This window comes from Erithacus rubecula (assembly GCF_903797595.1).
Source record: "Erithacus rubecula genome assembly, chromosome: 9".
Classification (NCBI taxonomy): Eukaryota; Metazoa; Chordata; class Aves; order Passeriformes; family Muscicapidae; genus Erithacus; species Erithacus rubecula.
Genome location: NC_136660.1, coordinates 2,444,145 through 2,465,667, shown reverse-complemented (window position 1 = coordinate 2,465,667; position 21,523 = coordinate 2,444,145). Strand labels below are relative to the sequence as shown.

General features: G+C 47.0%; 1 protein-coding gene across 1 annotated transcript; it reads right to left on the bottom strand.

Moving 5' to 3' along the window:
- Positions 1-963: 963 nt before the first annotated feature.
- Positions 964-21,439, bottom strand: TUBGCP2 (tubulin gamma complex component 2). Its single transcript, XM_079312705.1, has 17 exons — positions 20,351-21,439; positions 18,761-18,889; positions 18,280-18,456; positions 15,279-15,438; positions 14,701-14,908; positions 13,928-14,127; positions 13,297-13,486; positions 12,626-12,771; positions 11,901-12,081; positions 10,804-10,984; positions 10,452-10,624; positions 9,317-9,445; positions 8,755-8,875; positions 6,696-6,839; positions 6,181-6,309; positions 5,294-5,457; positions 964-1,252 (listed from the first exon to the last, which is right to left on the bottom strand). Exons 1-17 carry the CDS (start codon positions 20,657-20,659, stop codon positions 1,147-1,149), a joined length of 2,847 nt encoding a protein of 948 aa, XP_079168831.1. The 5' UTR covers positions 20,660-21,439; the 3' UTR covers positions 964-1,146.
- Between the last annotated feature and the right edge of the window lie 84 nt (positions 21,440-21,523).

The following is a 21,523-nucleotide window of genomic DNA, read 5'->3' as shown; positions in this document are numbered from 1 at the left end:
GGGTTCATAGGACACCAGTGGGTGTCCGTGGGACACTGGGGACCATGCAGGAGCAGTGTGTGGGGTATTGTGGCTGTCTGTGGGGTTTTGGGGAGTGTCCATGGGGCATGGGGGGACTGGGTCAGTGGGGTGGTGCAGGCTGCCCATAGGGTGGGGGAATGGTCCAAGTGGCACTGGGGACTCTGTGTGGCTTTGGGGGCATTTCAAAGGGCATGAAGGTGGGTGCCTGGCCTGGTGGGACGTCCTGTGACTCTGCAGGGGACTCAGGGCACTGGGGTGGCTGGAACTGGGATATCAGGGCAGATAAGCCAGGCCCGTTTGTATTTCTGGGTGTTTCAGGCCAAACAGGAAATGGAAAGGGCATGGACACGTGGGTGTGAACAGGATTTGGGATTAGTCACTGACGGGTGCTTAGAAGATCAATGTTGATTTAAGAAATGAACTCTCTATGACTTCTGGTGGCATTCAACACCTGCTGGTGGCCTCTCCTGGGGTCTCTCTCCCTCTGCCAAGCTGGAGACCTGCTGTAGGTCATGAGCACACAGAACCTGACTCCTCCCTCCAGCAAGCTACAGGAGGTCCCTGCAAAGGAGGAGGGAGGGAGAGGAAGGCCAGGAGCACTCAGTCCTGTGCCCACATGTCCCCAGGTTCCCTTATCTCACCTGAGGTCTCTGTCCCTGGCATTCCCTTGTCCTGAGAGACATTTCCTCTCTCACCTGCTCTCAAAGTGCTTCAGCCAATGTTAGATTCCCTAGAACTCCTCTGCTTCGGGCTTGCGGTTGGAAAAGAATTTAAAGATCATCCTGTTCCAACCCCCTACCAAGAGCAGGGACACCTTCCACAATCCCAGGCTGCACCAAGCCCTGTCCAATCTGGCCTTGGACACTTCCAGGGATGGAGCATCCACAATAATTTGCATCCCAAGTTCTGTTAACAGACAAAATAACCCCATTTTTTTTTCTTCTTCTGGTTGTTACTTAATTTATTTTACAACACACAAACACATCATTGTACAACATAGTAAAAAAAAAAACAAAACAAAACGAAACGCCGAAACATTATAAACACCTCAGGAGAGGAACATTCCCCTGTGTCCGTGGGTTTGCTGCAGGCTGTGGGTGGGTGGAGCCCCTGGGTGGGGTGGGGTCACTGGGCAGGCACAGCCAGGCGGGGCAGCAGCGGTGGCACCTTCTGGCTGCGCTCGGCTGACATGTGCTCCAGGCGCTCCGTGTAGAACCCGTTGAAATCCAACCTGAGGACAAAACACACCCGAGGAGGGGGAGGTGTGAGCAGGAGCCTCCCCCCAGGACATCCACGTGGGTGTTGGCAACACCTTTTCCGTGCCTTTAACAGGGAAATCTATCAGGAATACGCCCCAAATGCATTAGAAAGGAACAAATGCTCACAGCTCTTTTCCAGATCACACAGAGCGTCCTGTGTGGACAAAGGTTCCTCAGTGTCTGCACCTTCCCAGCCACTCCCCAGCACTACAACTCCCACACAGAATCCACACAGCACCACGAAATGCTGAGGTTTCCTTCCCCTCCATCTCCTGGCTAACACCAGGATGCTTCCCACGGATCCACAGTCCACCAACTGGTCAGAAGACGCTGGGCCACAGGCACAACACTTGGAAAAGCCTCTCCAAAGCACTCAACACCAGGGATACCACAACCCCACCTCCCTGATAACCCAGAGTGATGCCAGCCAGCCCCAGCCCTGCTGCCACCTTCCCAAGGCAGATCCCAGAGCACCCACAGCCTCGTGTGCCCCGGATCACTGAGCAGGCAGTGAATCACACAAAAGTTGCTCTCCCCCTTTCTCAAATTAGGCTGCTCCAGTACCAACTGAATGGGCACAATATTTGAGTTTCATGTTGCTTAACAACCTCACACAAACGGCAACAAATTGTTCCTTGACATTTTTTGGTGCCTGCAGAAAACAGAGCCTCGACAGATGGAATTTATCTGTTGCTCTCTCCTGGTTGAAAAGCTTTACATTGCTTTCATCCTTGGGCAGTGGTACCAGGGAAACCTGACACTGAGGTGAGAGTATTGACCAAGTTTTGACTCAAACACAAGGCCAGGACTTGTTGCTTTGGGGACATGCTCCATTTCTAAAGCTGCTTCATTCCCAGCTCAGTGACTCGCAGATTTTGCTTGGCTTCCCTTTTGGCTGTTTTTGGTTTTAAGTGATAACCATTTCTTCAGTCTCTGTGGTGCTTCCTCAGTATGTGCTTACATGGCAGTTTATTGTTTTGTGGCTGGATTCAGTGGGGTTTGCACTACTTCACGTCCTGGTGACCTACTTTGAGCTCAGTTTCCTCCAAACTGGTAAAGGAAGGATGTCTGATAACCACAGTGATGTACAAGATTTCTAAGAATGTGGACTTAATTAATCCTGCTGACAAAATGTAGTTCTCCTTTTCACTCCTGGGATGAGCTGGATTGACTAAACAGTTCCTGCAGTTGCCAGCCCTCTGCCATCACTCCCAAGGCAGTGGCTGGAGCTGTGTCAGGAGAGGTTCAGGTTGGAGATCAGGGAAAGGTGCTTCCCTCAGAGGCTGCTGGGCACTGAACAGGCTCCCCCAGGGAATGGGCACAGTCCAAGGCTGCCAGAGCTCCAGGAGCACTTGGACATTGTTCTCAGGGATGCACAGTGATTGTTGGGATGTCTGTGCATGGACTGGATGATCTTTGTGGGTCCCTTTCATCTCAGGATATTTTCTGATTCTATGACACACCTGAGCAGGACTTGGGTACACCAAAGATCTGTCACCTGTGAGCTCTGAAGGAAACCCCCTGCATCTCCATCTCCTATTATTTAATGCCACAAATGAAGTGCCTCAGTTATTCAGCACTACAAAATGTGTTAACAAAAAGTGTTAACTAGGACCAAATAAATGATGAGCAAGTACCAGAACTGTGAATTTTGTTATTTATCTGACATGTTGATGATCCCTGTTGGAAAGCAGTCCCATTAAAAGGTTATAAATTAGAAGAAAAGAGTGGTATGTCTTACAAACTCTTCCTTATAAACTCTCTCAGCCAAAGATGTTATTTCAGATGGCAACTGTCTCCACTCTGCTTCTTGGGTTCCTGTTGCCATAGAGCCCAGGCCTCGAGCCAACAATCCCTCCAACCTGAATGGGAGCTAAATGTCACCTCTGGGCATTCACTGTGGGGCTTCCACCCTTTAAACCACCCCTGAGAAGCCCATGGGATTGGAAAGGCAGGTCCCAGGGGCTGTTAACATCCAGTACTTCTGCCAAGGAAATGGGGACAGGAAAGGGACAGCAGGTCCAATGCCTTGGTGAAGACTCAAGTGACCCCAGAAAGTCCAGACTAGGGGAGGACTTGACAGTGATGACAGTTCTGGTGGCATAAGGACTGGGGCATGGAAATAAAGGGAGAGAAAAGCACCCAGGCCTCCTCTGAGCCTCTGTGTGCAGCTGAGGTCACTGCCCACAGCACAAACCATGGACAGAAGCACTGGATCATCTGCATCATCACACTTCTCCTTTCCCCTGAAGCAGGAAACGCTGGTTGCAAAACCCAACCCCTCTGTATTTGGAAGAACCAGCTGCAGAGGTTTCACAGCTCATAATCACCTGCTGGCCCCAGCTGACCCCCCAGTGTGGGCTGTGACACTGATGGAGCAGCTCCTGGCTGTGGCACCCTGGGCAGGATACACAGCCAGGCTGTGTCCCACTGCCCTGCCATGTGTGTGATTTTCACACCATGACAGGAGCAGGCAATTTGGTCTTCAACACTGTGCTGGCCATGTCCCCTGTGCCCTCAATATTCCATCAATATCTCCTGGATGGAGCACCATGAACAAGCCTCTCTGTTAGGACTTGGACAGGAGATGGCAAAAATGTTAAGAAAAGGAAAAAGGAGGAAGCAGAGCTGGAGCACTGAGGAGCAGTAAATGCTTCTGCCTGGTGACTCAACTGCTTGTGGTCCTGAATCTAACTCGAGTCTGGATGCTCCAGGAGTGATGGCAGCCAGGGAAGAGGCAGAGCTTAATCCTGTCAGCCTTTTCCTACAGATGGATCCTGCCTGTAACCTACAACAGCCTCATGACAATGCACTGGGATGTCCAGGCAGAGGAAGGGTGATATAAAATGCTGAGAAGCCACACCAGCCTTTCCCAAAAGGTCCTGCAGAGACTTGACTAATCTGATTAGTCCTGAAAGGAACAGCAACCAATTGTACAGCTGGGGCCTGCACTACAGCCACAGAAAGAGCTTTTTGGAGAAAATCCATAATGAGGAGCAGACCTCTGACTCTGGTCACTTCAGAGATGGAGTGATCCAGAGTTCTTAGAGCTGTGGAGGAGGGGTCCTCATCCACATTCCCATTTCAGGGTCTCAGCAGCACCCAGGGGGCAGCTCTGGTGGCTGGAAGCTCCTCCCTGACAGGGGATGGAAGCAGGAGAGCTCAGCACACCAAGCAGCCCTGGGGCTGTGTAAACCTGTGGCAGCTGCTGGACAAGAAGCTCCCAGAAGAAAAGGACAACTGGAAGCACAATTTCCTGTGGGAATACTTCACCTAACAGTGTTTGTAAAGTGCCAGGAATCCTGACAGCCCTGTCAGATCCTGTCAGAAACAGCACCAGGAGGGGACAACAATCTCCTAAAAAGACATTTGTGAAACATTTCCTTGTCTCTGCTTTTCATCTCAACAGAGGTGTGAGGGTTTCAGCCAGCCCTAAAAGATATCCAGTACAGATGGACAGGGAACAGAACTTCCAGGGGTTTTATTGAAAAAGCAACATAGTAGTTACAAACCCAGCAGCAAAACTGAATCTGCTCTCTCCCTCTCTCCCCCCCATCCTGTGTACCTGACATTTATGTATTTCTGAAGGAATTCTCATTTCCAAGAAGCTGCTTATTTAAATAAATGCAATATGGGAACTTAAAATAGACACTTTATGATCAAACCTTTATGTGATTTTCTCATCTTGCAATACTTACACTGTATTTGGAAATTAGTTTATTCACAGTGAGACAATCCCCAGGAAAACTAACACTACATTCACAATATTAATAAATTTCCCATAATTCAAAGGAATGTGTTTTGGAGTTTTTCTAAAGCCCTTGACTGAAATGCAAAGCAGAATGGTCTGAGTTGGAAGGAACCTCAAAGACCATCTCATTCCAACCCCCTTCCTCTAGCCCAGGCTGCCCAGGGCTCCTAAATATCCACATTTCTCAGTGGTAATGAGCATTTCCTGAGTTGAATCTGGTACCCATGGGAGGGAAGTCACAGACAGAAAAGGCCTGGCTCACCTGTAGATGATGTTGAGCATGCTGTGCTCGCAGTCATTGGTGCTGTACACACTCAGTTTGTCCAGCAGGTCCAGCAGGTGTGTGGAGAAATTGCTGTCAAACTTGTTGATGGTGGCTTCAAAGCCAGATGTGAGGTGCAGGTTGTCAGCATGCTCTGCTAAAAGCTGCCAAGACAAAGGCAGAGTGACCCCATGTGTTTGCTGATCTGCACTTGCCAAGGGGCTGCAATGAATCCCTCCATTCCCTCATCTGCTCAAAGATACTGCCATCAAACTTCATGGCTGCTCAGCCTCTGAAATCAATCTTTCAAAGGCCTTGGAAGTTAAAAGCCCAGCCTGGGAGAAGCCCAGAGCAGATTCCAGCTGAGTTATCCACAAAAAGATGCTGCCATTGCTCATTTTCAAGCAGGAGGAAATGTCAGTAGGCAGAAAATGTATGCTGCCCAAGACAGGCTGTGAGCCCTGGAGCTCTGTGAGTGCAGTGTGTGCCAGAGGGGCTTCTAAAGGGACAGGAGGATCTGCTGACCACAGAGCAAATCCCCCTGTGCATCCAAACAGAGAAATATGGACAGGACAGATGCCCCAGGTATGAAAGCCAGGGGCTGCAAAGAGCCCTGCTCAGACTCTGGGAATGGGAAAGTGCTGGCATTTCAGAAAGCCTGGATGTGGCTCTGCACAGCTGAAAACACAAGTAAAAACTCAAAAAAACAGTGCAAGGACTGCTGTGGGTCTTCAAAGCAGACTTTGAGAACTCCACACTGCCCACAGTTCCACAAAGACTGTGCTTTTGGGGCCAGAGATGGTCTAGAAACCAGGAAGGGCTGGTTAATTAATCTGCAAGTGGCCATCCAGAGTGGCAGCCAGGCCCAGCTGTCCCCTGTGTCCCACCTTGTTGGTCAGCTTCTTCTTGGCAGCCTCCTCAGCTCTCTCCTCCTCGGTGGGTGGGCCCTGCATGGTGCCATGCTCCAGGGTCAGCCTCTCCATCTCACTGTCCAGCTTCATGCTCTGGGTGAACCTCTGCCAAGGGGACATGGTCACAGCCCTTCTCTTCCATTGTGGCAAAGCACAAGGCTCAGCTCTGCCCACCCTCACTCCCAGGAAGGTTAACTCAGACTGAATTGAGCATGCTGATACACACATCTCTCCAAACACACTGAAAAATGGGGATTAGGAAAGCTGTGGGCTCCCTGATGCTGGCTGGGAGGGTCTCTACAGAGCGGAGAGGGAATTTCAACATAAAAAAATCTCAACATAAAAAAAAAGGATTTTGAGTAAGAAGCCACAGAAACCCTTTGGGAGAGGGTAAGGATGTCAAGCACTAAAGCTGCTGGCAGAGGGAACAGAGGCAAGTCCAGGTGGGGCTGCCAAAGGGACTGGCAGAGGCACAGGGAGGCTGCACCCACCTGCATGCAGTTGGTGAACATGACACACACAGACATCAGCTTGGAGAAGATCTTGAGCAGCTCTGGGTTGGTGAGCATGCAGTCCTTCAGGCAGTTGTCCAGGAAGCTTGTGTGATGGCTCAGGACATCATCAATGTTGGATGCCTGTGACAGGACAGCCCAACAGTGACAAACCAAACCAGGGCTGCTGTGCTGCTCCATCCCAAAGCTCCATCCCAGCACCCTGCCTCTGACAATGACCTCTCAGAGTGAGAAACTCCTCATGCACCTCCCAGAAACATCCCCGGATGGAGACTGCATCTGCATTACTGCAAACCTTTAATTTGTCACACCACCTCTCCACAAACCATGCTTGCTTTAATCACCCAAGCATTCCCTTGGAAAGAATGGAGTTATCTGCTTTATGAACTTGCATCTCCTTTGTTTTTAAATCTGCTTGTCATGGCCTTCACAATCCCAGTAAAGTCAGTGAAAACATGAGGAGATGAGAGAAACAAATCAAAGAATCTTAAATGCCAGTAAACTTATCATTAAAACATACAGGCTACTCAAAAGTATGCCTTAGGAGCCACTAAGGAACTGGGACATGCAGTGTTGAGAGGATTCTGTAAGATTTTTGTTCCTCTCTGCTACTCCAACAGGCTGTTGTGGTCTTGAGTTTTAAACGATTAACTGAGTTTTAAATGATTAAACTCTCTCTCTCTCTCTGTGCAGTTATAGGATGTGCTGAAGCTCAGAACACAAATCAAGCTTAGGAAAGAACCACAGGACTAAAACTGCCATGGCATCCACACTGCTCCAGAAGGACCAATGCAGGAAATCCCTGCCACATCCCTTTAAACTACTGCAGAACATGGATAAATGCAGCTTTCTAAGGCAATGAAGATGATGATGAAGTTGTGTTGATGAAGACAATGATGTTGTGAAGATGAAGATCCCAGCTACAATTTTAGGAAGAGAGCACCTCATCTTCAAGTGAAAATGCACAAGAGAGATGTGTGACAGATAAAATGCACCACAAGGCACTACATGAGACCAGTGAGGATCATCCTTTTCCCCTAAAATACAAATGAAGGAGAAAACAGGGACAGAGCAACTTCTGCAAGGGCCTCCATGCAAGTAAAGTAAACTGAGTGATACATTTTGCAAACCTAAACCTGCAACAAAATTAAGAAATCTGTTCAATTCCCAGATTATCCAGGAGCTTGACATCGGAACCCTTCTCATTCATAAATTCTTGCCAAGTACATGGAGAGAAAGTCACAATCCTAGACCTACTCCCTCCTGTGAATTCTCCAGAAAAAAACATGACAGGGTATAAAAAAATGATGGTTAGCTGACCCCAAAACAACTCCCCAGGGCACAGTAAGAACCAAGGCAGGATCAGCTGATGCTGAAGATCCACAAGAGCCATCAGACAGCTGCCCAGAGAGCTGATGGCAGGGGTGCTGGGTTGTCAGGTACCTCAGATGAGTGTTTTTCAGGGTGCAAGAGGAAAAAGATGTGCAACCCAGAAGTGTCTGATCACAGAGTGACTACCAGAGGGAATAATAATAATAATAATAATAATAATAATAATAATAATAATAATAATAATAATAATAATAATAATAATAATGATGATGATGGCCTTCTTTATACCAAACATTCCCATCATGCCAGTCCTTGGCAGTTTCATGGAAGGGAAAGCACAGGCTCTACTTCTAAGGGCACTGTAACTCAGCCAAGCAGTCAGCTGGAGAGGCCTGGACTGATTTATGATCTTTGCACTCTGCATCCACCTTCCTTTTCCACAGCTCTCTTCTTCCTGTGTATGGGAATGCTGAGCAGAACCTGCCTTTACATAACAGGGAGCAGAGTGTGAGCTGGGCAGAGACAGGGGGATGCAGCACAGGAAGGAGATGTATGACTAATCAAGCAGAAGGGTGGTGCAGAACAGCAGCACCCTGCAACGTGGCAGCAACAGCAGCTCCCAGGTATTTAAATGCCTCCAACAAAATTGACAGACACCTGCAGCCATTGAAATTAGGCATTAGACTTCCATTCCAGCTTCACTCACCAGCTTCAGGTTCTTCTCCAGAATGTGCCATGTTGGCTCCATCACTTCAAACATCATGTAATACTGGATATTCTGCACGAAATTCAGCATCCGCTGCCGCAGTGTGAAAGCACCAGCAAACCTAGGGGAGAAATCACACCCACACAGCTCAGAGCTAGCAAATGCCACAGAGAACTATCACCAGGCTTGCACAGCCAAGCACAGCTAAATATTTCTGTCCTAGCAAATGCCTTGCTGCAGTGTGAGAGGGATTATAAAGTCACTGAAAACCATCTCTGATTATTTTCCATGGCTTTGCCTCAATTAGTAGAGTCACAGCTTTGAACCTGACCGAGACTTTAAATATCTGCTTATATAAATCTAAAATTTTGATGTTAAATATTAAAGCAACTTTACAAACAACTACTGAGTGAAAGCTAAAATGTTAAAAAATTGACATCTCTGAGCCTGTAAGACATTTGTAAGGATCTTTTTCACCTCACTGTTGTCTGAACTATGTCATGAGGTATCTGATTAGCAAGAAGGAGACACAGAACTGAAAGAAAAAAAAAAAAGGCTGTACCACTTAGCTGAATGCAGGGAGAATTGCTTGGCTGTCTTATTGCTGATCCAAACGTTGCACAGCTGCCTTTCCACGTGCTTGCAGTAGAACATGTGTCTGAAAAGCATCTGGTACCTTGTCAGTGCTTTCCTGGAAAGAAAGGAGAAGCCCCTGCAGATGAAGGCCTGTTCTGATTGACAGACTAAGCTGTGAAGGCTGAGGCTTCTCAGAGGTAGAGAGATTTTACACAATATGCTCCTCACACCTTCTGATCTGCACTGAACCAAAGCAGGAGAGTCACATTTGCAACCATCCCAAAGAATTGTTCTCCAAGGAGACCCTTCTCCGTATTTCCTGCCAGTGGCTACATCACCACCCTCCTTATTCCTTCAAGCTCCATGCAAGGGTCACTCATACAAAGGCTGGGAGGGAGGACTCAGAGATTGTGGTCTTGTGCTAAAACTGAGATGGTCACCCAAGAATTCACCAGGAATTTAGAATTCACCCAAGAATTTAGCAAAGATTTTTCAAAAAAGGGGCAGGAAAAGCTGTAACCAAGCTACAGGCAGCACTACCCCACCAGCAATGCACTGTCACAAGCAGATGGGGCTGCTTATTTATAGCTCTGGGACTGGATTCAGGTCTGTGCTCAGACACTTCAGCGTAGGTGTCTGCAGAGCTCCAGTCGATACAGTTCAGGAAACCTTACCAAATCCTATTTTCACTTCCATAGCTACCACCAGAGCTAACACACTCTGCTGGGAAGGAAGAGACAAAATTCCAAAAGCGTTGCATCGTTAGGGAAGTCTCACCGATTCAATGGAATTTTTAGAGGGGAAATTAAGGGAGGAGTTAATTGCTGGCATCCAACAATCTGAAATCTGCCATTCTCTTCACCCAATGCTGCTTGTCCCATTTGCTTGTGGCTCACAGCAGCGTTTCTCCAGGGAAACAAGAGGCAAATTCCTGTGTCCCTCACAACTCTGTTAAATGCAAAATAGCCTGTTACAGTAGCAACAGCCTGTATCCTTTGAGTCTGCAACCAGGGATACCACAAAGTGGGTTTTTCCCTGGCCTCCAGGTTTGAGGAATGTTTGATTCTGGCATGGAAAACCTCTTGTGAGAGCACATGCCTGTTTTTCCCTCAGTGGATTACCTGTTTATGATGAGGGACAGAGGCCACTTCACGATGTAGTCAAAGGAAAAAGCCTCCAGGCCACTGAGGGTGAGCTCTGTGGGCTCTGCACTGATGATGGCCTTCTCCTGCTTTGTTTCTATGGCCAGCACCCTCAGGAGCTGTGTGATCAGGTCATGGGGCATCAAGTCAATCTGGAAGGGAAGAGCAGGTTAAAAATGAAGCCACAGGACACCCACAACTACTGTGGAACAACAGGCAAGGTGCCCACAGTCAGAGTCACTCTCCAGTCATCACACCAGCTTAGGAAGCAGCAGGCTCTCCCCAAACCATGGCTCAAAGTCAGTTCTCTTCTGCTTCCACCCATTCTCACCTTTAAGTCATCCTTGAAAGGGTCAGTGTTGGCTGTGCTCATTCTCAGGGCTAATTCCAGCAGAGCCTCCAGCCTCGTCGTTATGATGTCATCTACAGGCTTCTTCAGCTCCTCCTCTGTCAGATCCATGAAGTGAACAAAGAAGTCCCCTTGATCCATCAGGAAATAGTGTTTTATAGATCTGCTCAAGAAAACAAAAGGACAATTGATAACTTTTCTTAAAGCCCAGATTAACCCATATCAAATCTAAGGGAACAAATGCAATCAATTCAATGAGCCTACGAGGTTTGATCATAAAATGTTTCTCTTTCTGGAGAGCACATAGCCATAAATAACCAGTTTGGAGACTAGTCTTTTATGGATGTCTCCTCCTCCCTACCTCCTCAGTCAGGACACTTCTGTGCAGTCAGATCAGGGCTGCTGCTGTTCTAATTTTTGCCTAGAGAAATGCAAAAAAACCCCAAAGTGTGTTGGGTGTGGGCTCCTACTGCTGTCCTGAACAAATCCCAAATTTCCAGCTGAGGGGCAGCTGCCAATTCTGAGCAGAATCCTGGACTCCCCTCAATGAACAAATATCTGTGCTGATTTTTTTAAAATCCAGCAGACTTTTGCTGTAACAGGACACATAAATTTTGATTTTCACCTGGCTTCAGGTGGCCCACCTGCAGTGGGCATGGAGCTTGGAAGTAGCTCTGAGGTGAGCCTGAGGATTAACCAAGTGCCTGGCCAGAGATGACACATGACAACTGCAGGCTTTGGAGCAAAAATAAGAGCACAGCCATAACACAGTGTGGCTGCAGACTCCTGATCTGACTGGGCTAGACAAAGCCCTGACCTAGTTTTGGCAACAGCCTTCCAAGGAAGTTGGACTAGAGACCTCCAGACATCTTTCCTCTCAACATTTCTATAATTTTGGACTTTTTTTTCTCTCTTCAGGGAAAAAAACCCTCAAATCTTGTTTTTTTAGGTCAACCTTTCTAAATGGAAATAGAGAGAACACCTTGATAATATCCCAAGAGAACAGAGCTAACTTCAAAAATTTATGTCCCTTAGCAGAACCAATCTATTTATCATGCATTTAGTAAAATAAATCCAACCTCAGGTGAGCCACCAGCTCTTTCTCCTCCATCAGGAAGTCCAGAAGAACTTTGCTGGCATAGTTATATGCTTTTTCTATTTGTTCCACATAGGCTCTCTCTTTTAAAGTGTAGATGACCTCTTTGGCCACAGGGCAGGTGACATCTCGCCCACATTCCCGTACAACATTTAAATATTTCCCTGAAATTAAAAAGAAAGAATGTCTCATACTTGCTGTACAGCCAACAGGGAAACTTCCACACCACTCCCTTAAAGAGGAAGATATGCTAAGAAATGTTTACACTATGCTGGAAGTTGGAAAGGATTTAGGCACCTTTCAAAAGATGATACAGAATTTTGAAATAGGCACCTGGTATCACATTTAGAGAGATTTAGAAATGGTTTTGTTTCCCAGTGGTGACAAAACATCTCTGCAGGTGACTTGAGGCTCTGCAGATCTGTTGCTTTGCTTTACAAGTCACTTTCTGGGGGTTTTGTACAAGGATAACAGGTCAAAGGCTTAAATTAGCACTCAGATATTCAAACCTCAGCTGCCCAGCTGCACCCAGCTAGAAAACCTACCCACAAAACAGCAGTGACAGACAGCTCCCTTTGCTGCTGGGCTCCTGTGTTGTTTATCTACAGAATTTGGGGTTCTTTTGAAATCTGACTCTTCCATTGCTCCCAGTTCAGCTGGACAGCCCCATAAAGTGGCAAGGCATCGTGACATTTCCTTTCTCTTTACCTGTGCTTAGGATCTTGTCAGCCATTTTCTGCAAGAAGGAGGGAATCTGTTGCTGAACAACAGTGTATCTCTGATCCCAGTACTTGTCATTATAGTCCTCCTGAATCTTCTCCTTCTGCAGCTCATGCTCCTCCACCATGAACTCACTGGACAGTTAAAGCAGATGTTTAGGGGTAGGAAGTGGTACAATGAGTGGTACAAACTTTAGTAGACCTGCAAACTGGTAATGTGATCTATCAGAAATAAGGTCTCATGAGGACACATCTAATCAAGAACTGAAATCAGTCTGTGTGTGAAGCAAGAGGAAAAGCATTATGCAGAGCCTCTGATGATCTGCAATGAGAAACAGAATTCTACAGGGCTCATAAACCAAGGCTAAACATTATCTGTTTGTCAGTGCAGGGGTGAGGAAACTGGCCTTTGTCCACCTTCTCACCAGCAGGAGACATTAATTTCAGATATTTTATCCTCAGCTTTGCCCTCACCTTAGGATTCTGAAAATGTGGGAAACAGAAATGCTGCATAAACTATCAAATACAGCTAAATGTTTCAAATTACTCTACAAAAGCCAAAAGCCTTCCAAGAGGCTGATTAAGGTCCCCAGGTGATGCAGACTTGACAAAACATTCTAAAGTTTTGCATTTCATTTTCATTGCTTAACTGTTCTTTACCTGTATGGATCATTAATGATGCCTCTATATATCCATTTTTCCAGGATTTCAAAGTAAGGCACACTGGCTGCCTTGGTCAAATACAGGCACAGCTCCTGGGCCTGGCTGTCCCCTGTGTAATTGAAAGTCTTGTCATGGAGCAAACTCAGGGTTGATCCTCCCATACATTCACCCTTATCCACAGAAGTAGCTGGAATTTAAAAAAATACCAGTGTAAGACACATCCTGAAAAGTCCTGAAACAAAACCCTAAATGGTCCCCAGATTGGACATGGCCCCCTGAGCAGCCTGTGTAGCTATAAGCAAGGGGCTGGACTAGGAATTTCCAGGGATTCCTTCTGGTTATACACCCACACAGAGCTGGAGAGGGGCTTGGAAAGCAGCTGAGGAGAGGCAGCAGTGGTGGATACAACTGATGGGAAGGGCAAGGGCACAGAGGTGCCTCCTGACAGCTCCAAAACATTCAGCCCTAGAACCTGAATGCTCCTCTCCAGAAGAAGAGGGCACAATTCCCCTGGGCTTTCTTCTTTAATAAAGCAGGAAATCAAAATGAGACATGCCCTGCCTGTTTGGCTACCCTGCACAGTTCTCATAAGCTGGCAAAATGCAAGGACTGTATTTTGAATATTTACCCAGTGAAGCCAGAATCTCCAGGGTCCTCATTGTGGGCTGGATGTAAAACCACAGCTTCTGCAGTGACAGAAGGCCCTGTCTCTGAAGATGCTCCAGCTGGGTAATTAATATCATGTATTCCTTGATTAGAGTCCTCATGGCTGCAGCCAGAGCATGATTCACCTGTCCATACTCAAAGGAAGACTTCTCTTCTATAAACCTGCAAAAAGAAAAATGAAAGCTCTTTCAGGCAATGTAACTTGTGTAATTTTCAGGAATTTCTGCCTTCAGCACACCAGTAGATCCCATGCTGGAAAGCACACTGGTCCCTCTCCCTTATTTCCCATCCCAGAAGAGAAATAAGAAGGGAAAGCTGTGGGAAGATGTTTCCTCTCCAGTCACAAGGGAATTATAACCACTTGTAAAAGCACTGTGTAGAAAGTGAGAACCAGCACACAAAGGTTCCCTTGGTCTTGGATTCCCAGAGGGGAGCAAAAAACAGGAAATACAGAGAAATTAATAGCAGAGTAGGAAAAGCAGACAGAACAAGCAGACATATCCTAACTGCATTTTACTTGAAGTTGCCAAGGCCAAGACTGGAAAGAACAAAGTTGTGTGAATGAAAAAATGAACTGGCCGCACAGAGGAAAAACCCAGCAAAGGGAATGTAGCTAAAACTGACCCAAACTGTCACTCATTTTATACTCCTGTAGTTTAAATTAAGCATGGAAGTTAACACCTGCACAATGGCAGATTGCCTCCTCCCCTGACAAAAGCCAGCTCAGTACAGTACCTGGTGACAGCAGAGTAACTTGCTGCCACAGGAAGAATCCTGGTCACCAGCTCCTTGATGGACAGGTCCAGGTTTGGATCAAGGGAAAAGGCTCGGTTCTGCCTGCCCACCAGGGGCTGTGCTGTGATGTACCTTCCATCCACACCAATCAGGACATACAGCAAGTCCTCCACAATCATGGATTCCTGGGAGGCTAATGGCAAAGAGCCTGTTTCCAAACAGAAGACACAAAAAGGACACAGTGTGCCATCGTCCACCCATTTCAGTACTTTGTTTTCCTGGAGAACAGAATCCTTTGCTCATTTACACCCAAATCCAGTAGGCAGGATCAGACATCCAATGCCAACAGAACACCAGGCACAGCTCCTGATGCTGATCCTTCCACCCAAAAGGGACCAGTTATTTCCAACACCAACAACTTCCCCAACCTCCTTGCTGCCAAAATATTCAAAGACCCAGAAAACAGCTCAAATACAGTCACAAAGAAAAAAATTTGCTGAGTGTGAACATCTGAACAGCATTTCTGAATGAGAAAAAACCACTACAAATGAATGCAATTTTCCCTGTGTTTTTCATACCTATTGGTACTGTTGTGTCAGTGCTTAGACTGGTGCCAATTAAGAAATCTCCAATAAGTGCAGGTCTCTCATACACCCAGGATGGAAATACTGGAATGGGCTGACCAGAATTCTTCTTGTTCTGCTTATCCCGGAGCATTTTTCGTGTAAGCTCAAGAGGCTGTTGGAAACAGAGAGAGAGGGAAAGAAAGGAAAAAAAACAGGAGACTTTCAGAAGTGCAAGCAATCTTTAATTTCAAGTAGAAATTGGCTGCAAACTGATAGATGGACTTGAGAACAGAAAGCAGAATAGCTGGTATTCTAATAGCATGCTGTAGGGTTTAATTTCCCAGTATCATCTAGTCTATTTGCCCCACTGCCGCAGAAAATGCATATTTTTTTACACATTTGACCTTTCTATGTAGGGGTACATCAAATAATGCATTTCTGCATCTGTCCACATTGGTCTAGGTGCTAGGGCACACCCAGGGAAGCAGAATGGGGTCATGCATAACTACCAGGCAGTGGCTGCTGGTTTGGAGAAAGCACCACATGACAGCAGCAAACTCCTTCCAGAAGCACCAACATCCTATTCCAGGGGCACTGAACACCTCTGAACTCCATGCCAAATGCAGCCCAGACAAATCCACCCACAGAGAGCTGGAAAATGATGGAGTTTTTTGCTATGAGTGGGAGTTGGCGAAGGAAGTGAGCTCTTGAAGACTGAAAGACTTTCCACCCCCAGCTCTGACATTAAAATAAATGGAGTGCAAGATCAATCATCAGCTGGGGAAGCTTGTGAGATGCACAACCTACATGAACATTTGGAGCCCCAAGTGCACAAACACAGGACTGATGAAGGCCATTTCTGAAACTCCACAGATGTGTGTGTGTGAGAAGGGATATGCACAGGCTCATTTCACTTTCTTATTTACATCCTGTGTGGGTGATCTGCTAAAAGGACCTCGATTTCCTCTGCTCCCCTAACAGAACTGGGACTTTCATATAGAGAAATAGGAAGCATCAAGCAAGCTGCCAGCAATTCAAAGGATGGCTAAACCCCACATGAAACTGCAAACATCAGCTGGCTGGATGAATATGTTCTGTCTGGGAAAAGGGCAGACACCAGTAGGTCTTCCCAAATGGCAGGCAGAAAAAATTACTTCACTGAGAGAGTGGTTAATCATTGGAATAAGCTCCCCTGTGGTGTCACCACCTCTGGAAGCATTCAAAACACAAGCAGAAATGGCAGCTGGAAGACACAGTTTAGTGGTCAATTCAGGGTTGGTCTTGATGAATCTCTGATTTTATTCTATAACAAGAGGCAGGGCACTTCTGTTGCAGTTCAACCAGCTCTAGTGTGACTTTGTTAACTGGCAGAGGTCAAAAAAGTCAACATTTTGGCTATAAAAGTCACATCCACCTGAAAGGGAACACTTAACTTTCCCAACCTTGATGAATCCTGGACCAAAACTGGTCCAAGCAGTAACTCCAGTCACTGCAGGATCTCTCTGACAGTGCCAAGCAATCCCAGGGCAGATGGCACAGCACCTGAGGCACTGGTGACAAAACACATGTCCCAGGGGCATGAATCACCTTCTCTCTGCAACTTGAAATTTAGGTCACTGCCACTACAGGCATCAACAATAGCCTGGAGAAAAACTCCCAGGGCTGAAAACATGGCCCTCAGGTGGCACCTCAACCCCCCTGGCACAGGGGGCAGTTTGCCACTGTCATGCTTAGGAACCTGCATCTGACAGAGTGAGCAATGGCATTGCCAACACCCATAGAGGGAGAGGAAGGGCTCATCTCTGAGGTCCATGAACACCTCCAACTTCACTTGTGACCCTCACAGACAGCAGATCTGTGTCAGAGCTGAGCAGACTTAACACTTCCAAGGAATGTCCTCCTGTCCCAGCCCTTACGGATTCAACAGGCCCAAGCACCAGCCCATCAGGGCCTTGTAACACAGCTCCAGATCTTTAAATCTGAAGAGACTACAAATGGAGCAGCAGGGAAGCACAAATCTTGGCTTGTGATGGCATTTCAATCCTTCTGGCTGTGAATTGCACATCCCAGAGATAGGCACTTCCAGGTCTTTCCTCTTTTAGCAAGTTCACACATAAATCCTGGTAAGATCAGTTATCTCACTGGAAATTCATCTTCCCCTCATGATCTAAATCACCCACTTGACTCAGATTGTCTGTGAAGGATCTGGATGAGTCAGGCCCAGTGCCTGTGCAGTATTTCAGTGTATGTGGGACAAGGCTGGTCTCACCACTGCTGACAGGGTGAGGGGCTGGACACTTTGTTTAGGATTTGAGTTCTCCACCATCACATTCATATAGGACCTTCCAGCCCAGAGGCCCAAAGCATGGGACATGGAAGATCCATCTCTCTTGCCCTCATGAAGTGATCTGAGGCTTGTCCCCTGTTAGATTTTGCTGACCAGACATGAGAATGCATGAGCATCTTTCCCTCTTTCCCCTATGTCCAAAGAACTCTCCATACACTTTGCCCCTTTGCCTTCTGCAGCCAAAATATCCTTATTTTGACCCATGAGTTTTTCACCGCATTTTTCCCCCCTCCCTGTCCTGTTTGTCAGGTCAAGCCACCACAGTATAGTTTTTTATACAAATAATGACAGGAAATAGAATTTGGGATTTAAGCAATAAATTGTCCTTTTGCACTCTGACCTCACAACCTACTGCTGCTAATAAAATGTTTAACTGTTTGCTAAGCCTGTGTCTCCAGCTGGTTTTCCTCTTCCTTTCTGTCTTTTCCATGATGCCAGGCTGCTCCAATCCCTGTCCAACCTGGCCTTGTCCAACCTTCTGCTGGAGCAGCCACAGCTGCTCTGGGCAGAATTTAACAGTGAATTTAACCTTAGAATAACCTCAAAGAACTTAACCTCAACTGACTGGAATAGAAAAAGGCCACTCTTACTAAGAACAGCACCCAGATTGAACATGATCTAAGAAAAGGGAAGACTTTGTGCCCAGAGCTTGGGAAGGGTTTGTACCTGCTGTGCACTGGAGTTGGCTGTGACACTGCCCAGCTGCTTGCGCAGCTCCTCCAGCTCCTGCAGAGACATCTTGGAAGTGGATGATGGGATGGAAAAATTGGTGCTGCTGCTGGTGGCTGCGTTTGCTGCGAGCTCTGCCCTTTCTTTAGCATTTTGTTGCAGGTAGTGGAGTGTCTGTACACAGGCAAACAAAGAAAAGGTTTTGTGAATGCTGGGCAGCACAATTTAAAGCAAGAAACACATGATCATACTCTGGCTGTACTGAATCTAACCACAGATCTCTTCTGTCCCAGTTTTCCACGTCTTGGTGAATTATATCAAGAGGAGCATAACTCTCAGCAGTGCTTTAAAAACACAGTAAAAGCTACAACTGATTATTTGTTGATTTCTAGATTTCACTGAAATTTACCACCAGCTGTGCTTGAAATCACTGCATTGCTGCTACTCTTCAACATCCAGTTCTAAGTGAGGAACAAACCTCTTTGTCTTCTGTGAGTTTGGACAGCAGATAAACTAAAGAATCCAGATGTCTTGTGTTTTTAGACTTCAGCTCATCGTACTTCTTTAAAAAGTCTTCAGGAGTTCGAGAAAACTCTGCTATTTTCACCTGTAAAACACCACATTTACATTAAATGGAGTTACAATTAAAACTAAATTGAATCAGCTCAGGCTGTGAAGATGAAAAGTTTCACACAGAGTTAGAGACCTCCTGACACTTAAGACCTTTAATTGTGGATTACTTTTAAAAATGAAAAAAAAGCAGTTTTATATCCATAAAAGTGTGTCCGGTCATGAGTGCCAGGCTTTATTCTCTAATATTTGGGTGATGTTAATAAGAAAAAAGCCAGGTGCTAGTCACATAATTGCATTTTAAACAATTTTCATTTCATCATGGAATCACAGAATGGTTTGGGTGGGAATGGAACATCAGGGTGATCTTGTTCCACCCCCTGCCACCGGCAGGGAGACCTTCCACTATCCCCGTGTGTTCAAAGCCTTGGACAATTCCAGGAACCCAGGGGCAGCCACAGCTTCTCTGGGCACTCTCTGCCAGGTTGCCACTCTTACAGGGAAGAATTTCCTCCCGATATTCCACAAAACAATCTCCTTCTTTGGACTTTCCCCCACCCTAGTCCTAACAGCTGTTTTCTCACACCAACCCTCAAGGATTCTACGTTTTCCCACCAGACTTCCCACTTCACACTCAGGAACAGTGGGTGTTAGATATGACCACTTCCCCCATTTTTCCTTTCCTCCCTGCCCAAGGGGAGAGCCATTGCATTGGGTTGATGTGGCCAAAAATATGTATTATATCATCCACTGTTGAAGCTAGGTGAGGTAGTTATTTCCTTATCTCCCTGGCACATATTATCTGCTAATGGGCCATCTTTAAACCAGCTGGGGCAATCATCTTTATTTTTTCTACAACCCATCCTCCCTCCAGGAGATATCATCTGCTGCTGGGACATTGAGTCCCAGTGCATGACTGATAAAATTACATCATCCCACTGGGAGATGCTCCAGTCAGGGGAGGAGCCAAGCCTTTCCTACCCAGATAAAAACTGAGATTTTGGACAGCAAGTTATCCATCTTTCCACTGGATTCCAGAGGAAAACCAGACCTTTCCACATCATCCCTGGATCTTCAGAGGAAAACTGCATCTTCTACAGGAGCACTGCTCTAGCTGAAACACATCTGGCACTGCAGGAGGATGCAGCCACCATTGAATGGGGCTGCTGCCAACACCCTGACTGACTGACAGGGTGTCAGCTTGGATTCTGACTCTGGCAGTGTTTTGAGATTGCTCTTTGTAATACTTCTATTTCAATTTTCCCAGTAAAGAACTGTTATTCCTAATTCCTATATCTTTGCCTGAGAATCCCTTAATTTCAAAATTACAATAATTTGGAGGGAGGGGGTTTACATTCTCCATTTCAAAGCGAAGCTCCTGCCTTTATTGGCAAACACCTGTCCTCCAAACCAGCCCAGCTGTTCCTGCCAGGGGAAGGCGATTTTGGGGTGATTTTGGAGGCGATTTTGGGGGTATCTCTTTGAGGGCAGGCAGGACCTTGGCGCTGTGTGCAGAGACGTTGGTGGTGACATACGGCGTGCGGTTCTTCTGCAGCAGCTCGATGTAGACCTCGGCGCCCTCGCCGCCGTGCACCCGCAGCAGGCTCAGCAGCTCGTTCACGTCGTGGTGGATGCGGAACTCGCTCATGGCCACCAGCCCTGGGGACACCACGGCCACCCAGGGGCTCACCCTGCTGCTCCCAGGGGAATCATTCCCCTTCTGGAAGGTGGAGACAAAACAGGCATGGATCTCAAAGCTCATTTTATTCCAACACGTTCCACTATCCCAGGATGCTCCATGCCCCATCCAGCCTGGCCTTGGACACTGCCACAGATCCAGCTGAGTTTAGGGGTCTTCCTATTCCACTGCCCACTTTATTAACTTCACTCAAACCCTGCAGATTATTTAAATAATAACTTTAGTACTGACACAGAACCCTGAGATAAGCTCAGGTCAGAGCTCAGTACTAAAAACACCCAGGTTGTGGAGTCAATCCTGGAATGGGCCATTCTCTTAAGAGATGGACTTGATGATCTTTGTGGGTCTCTTCCAACTCAGAATATCCTGTGGTTCTTAAAATCAGTGTTTTAATACTGATTTACAGTGATCCTGTAAATCAGAAGACCCTGAGTCAGGAATCACAGAAATAAATAAGCAGTTTCATGTGACACCCTGCACAGATCATATCAAGCACATACAATCCAGATCCATGTATCAAGCACAAGGACACACTTTTGTTTTGCCAAAATCAAGGAATCACTTAGGCTGGAAGGGATCCCTTGGTCCAGCTCTCCACTGAAAACTGACACAATTAGAACAGGCTGTGTAGGGCCTGGTCCAGCCCGAGCTTAAATCTGTTTAAAGGCACTACTTGGGGCCCTGATCCTATGGGATTTCCCGTGAGCTGCAGTGCCTGAGGGTCATGGGTGTAGGGAATGAGGAGAGGCTGCGGCAGCTGGGCCGGACACGAGGAGGTGCCTGCTGAGGGCACCGGCACAGCCGCAACTCGGGAAACGCGGGCGGGCCCGGGGTGAACAGCGGCGGGATCCTCATCCCGGGATGAGCCGACGGGCCCGGACACGGGCTCCAGGCAGCGGCTGTCGGTTCCGGGCAGCACCTCAGCCGCGTCCCATCCTCCATAGCCCACCGTATCCTACTGCATGCGCCCAT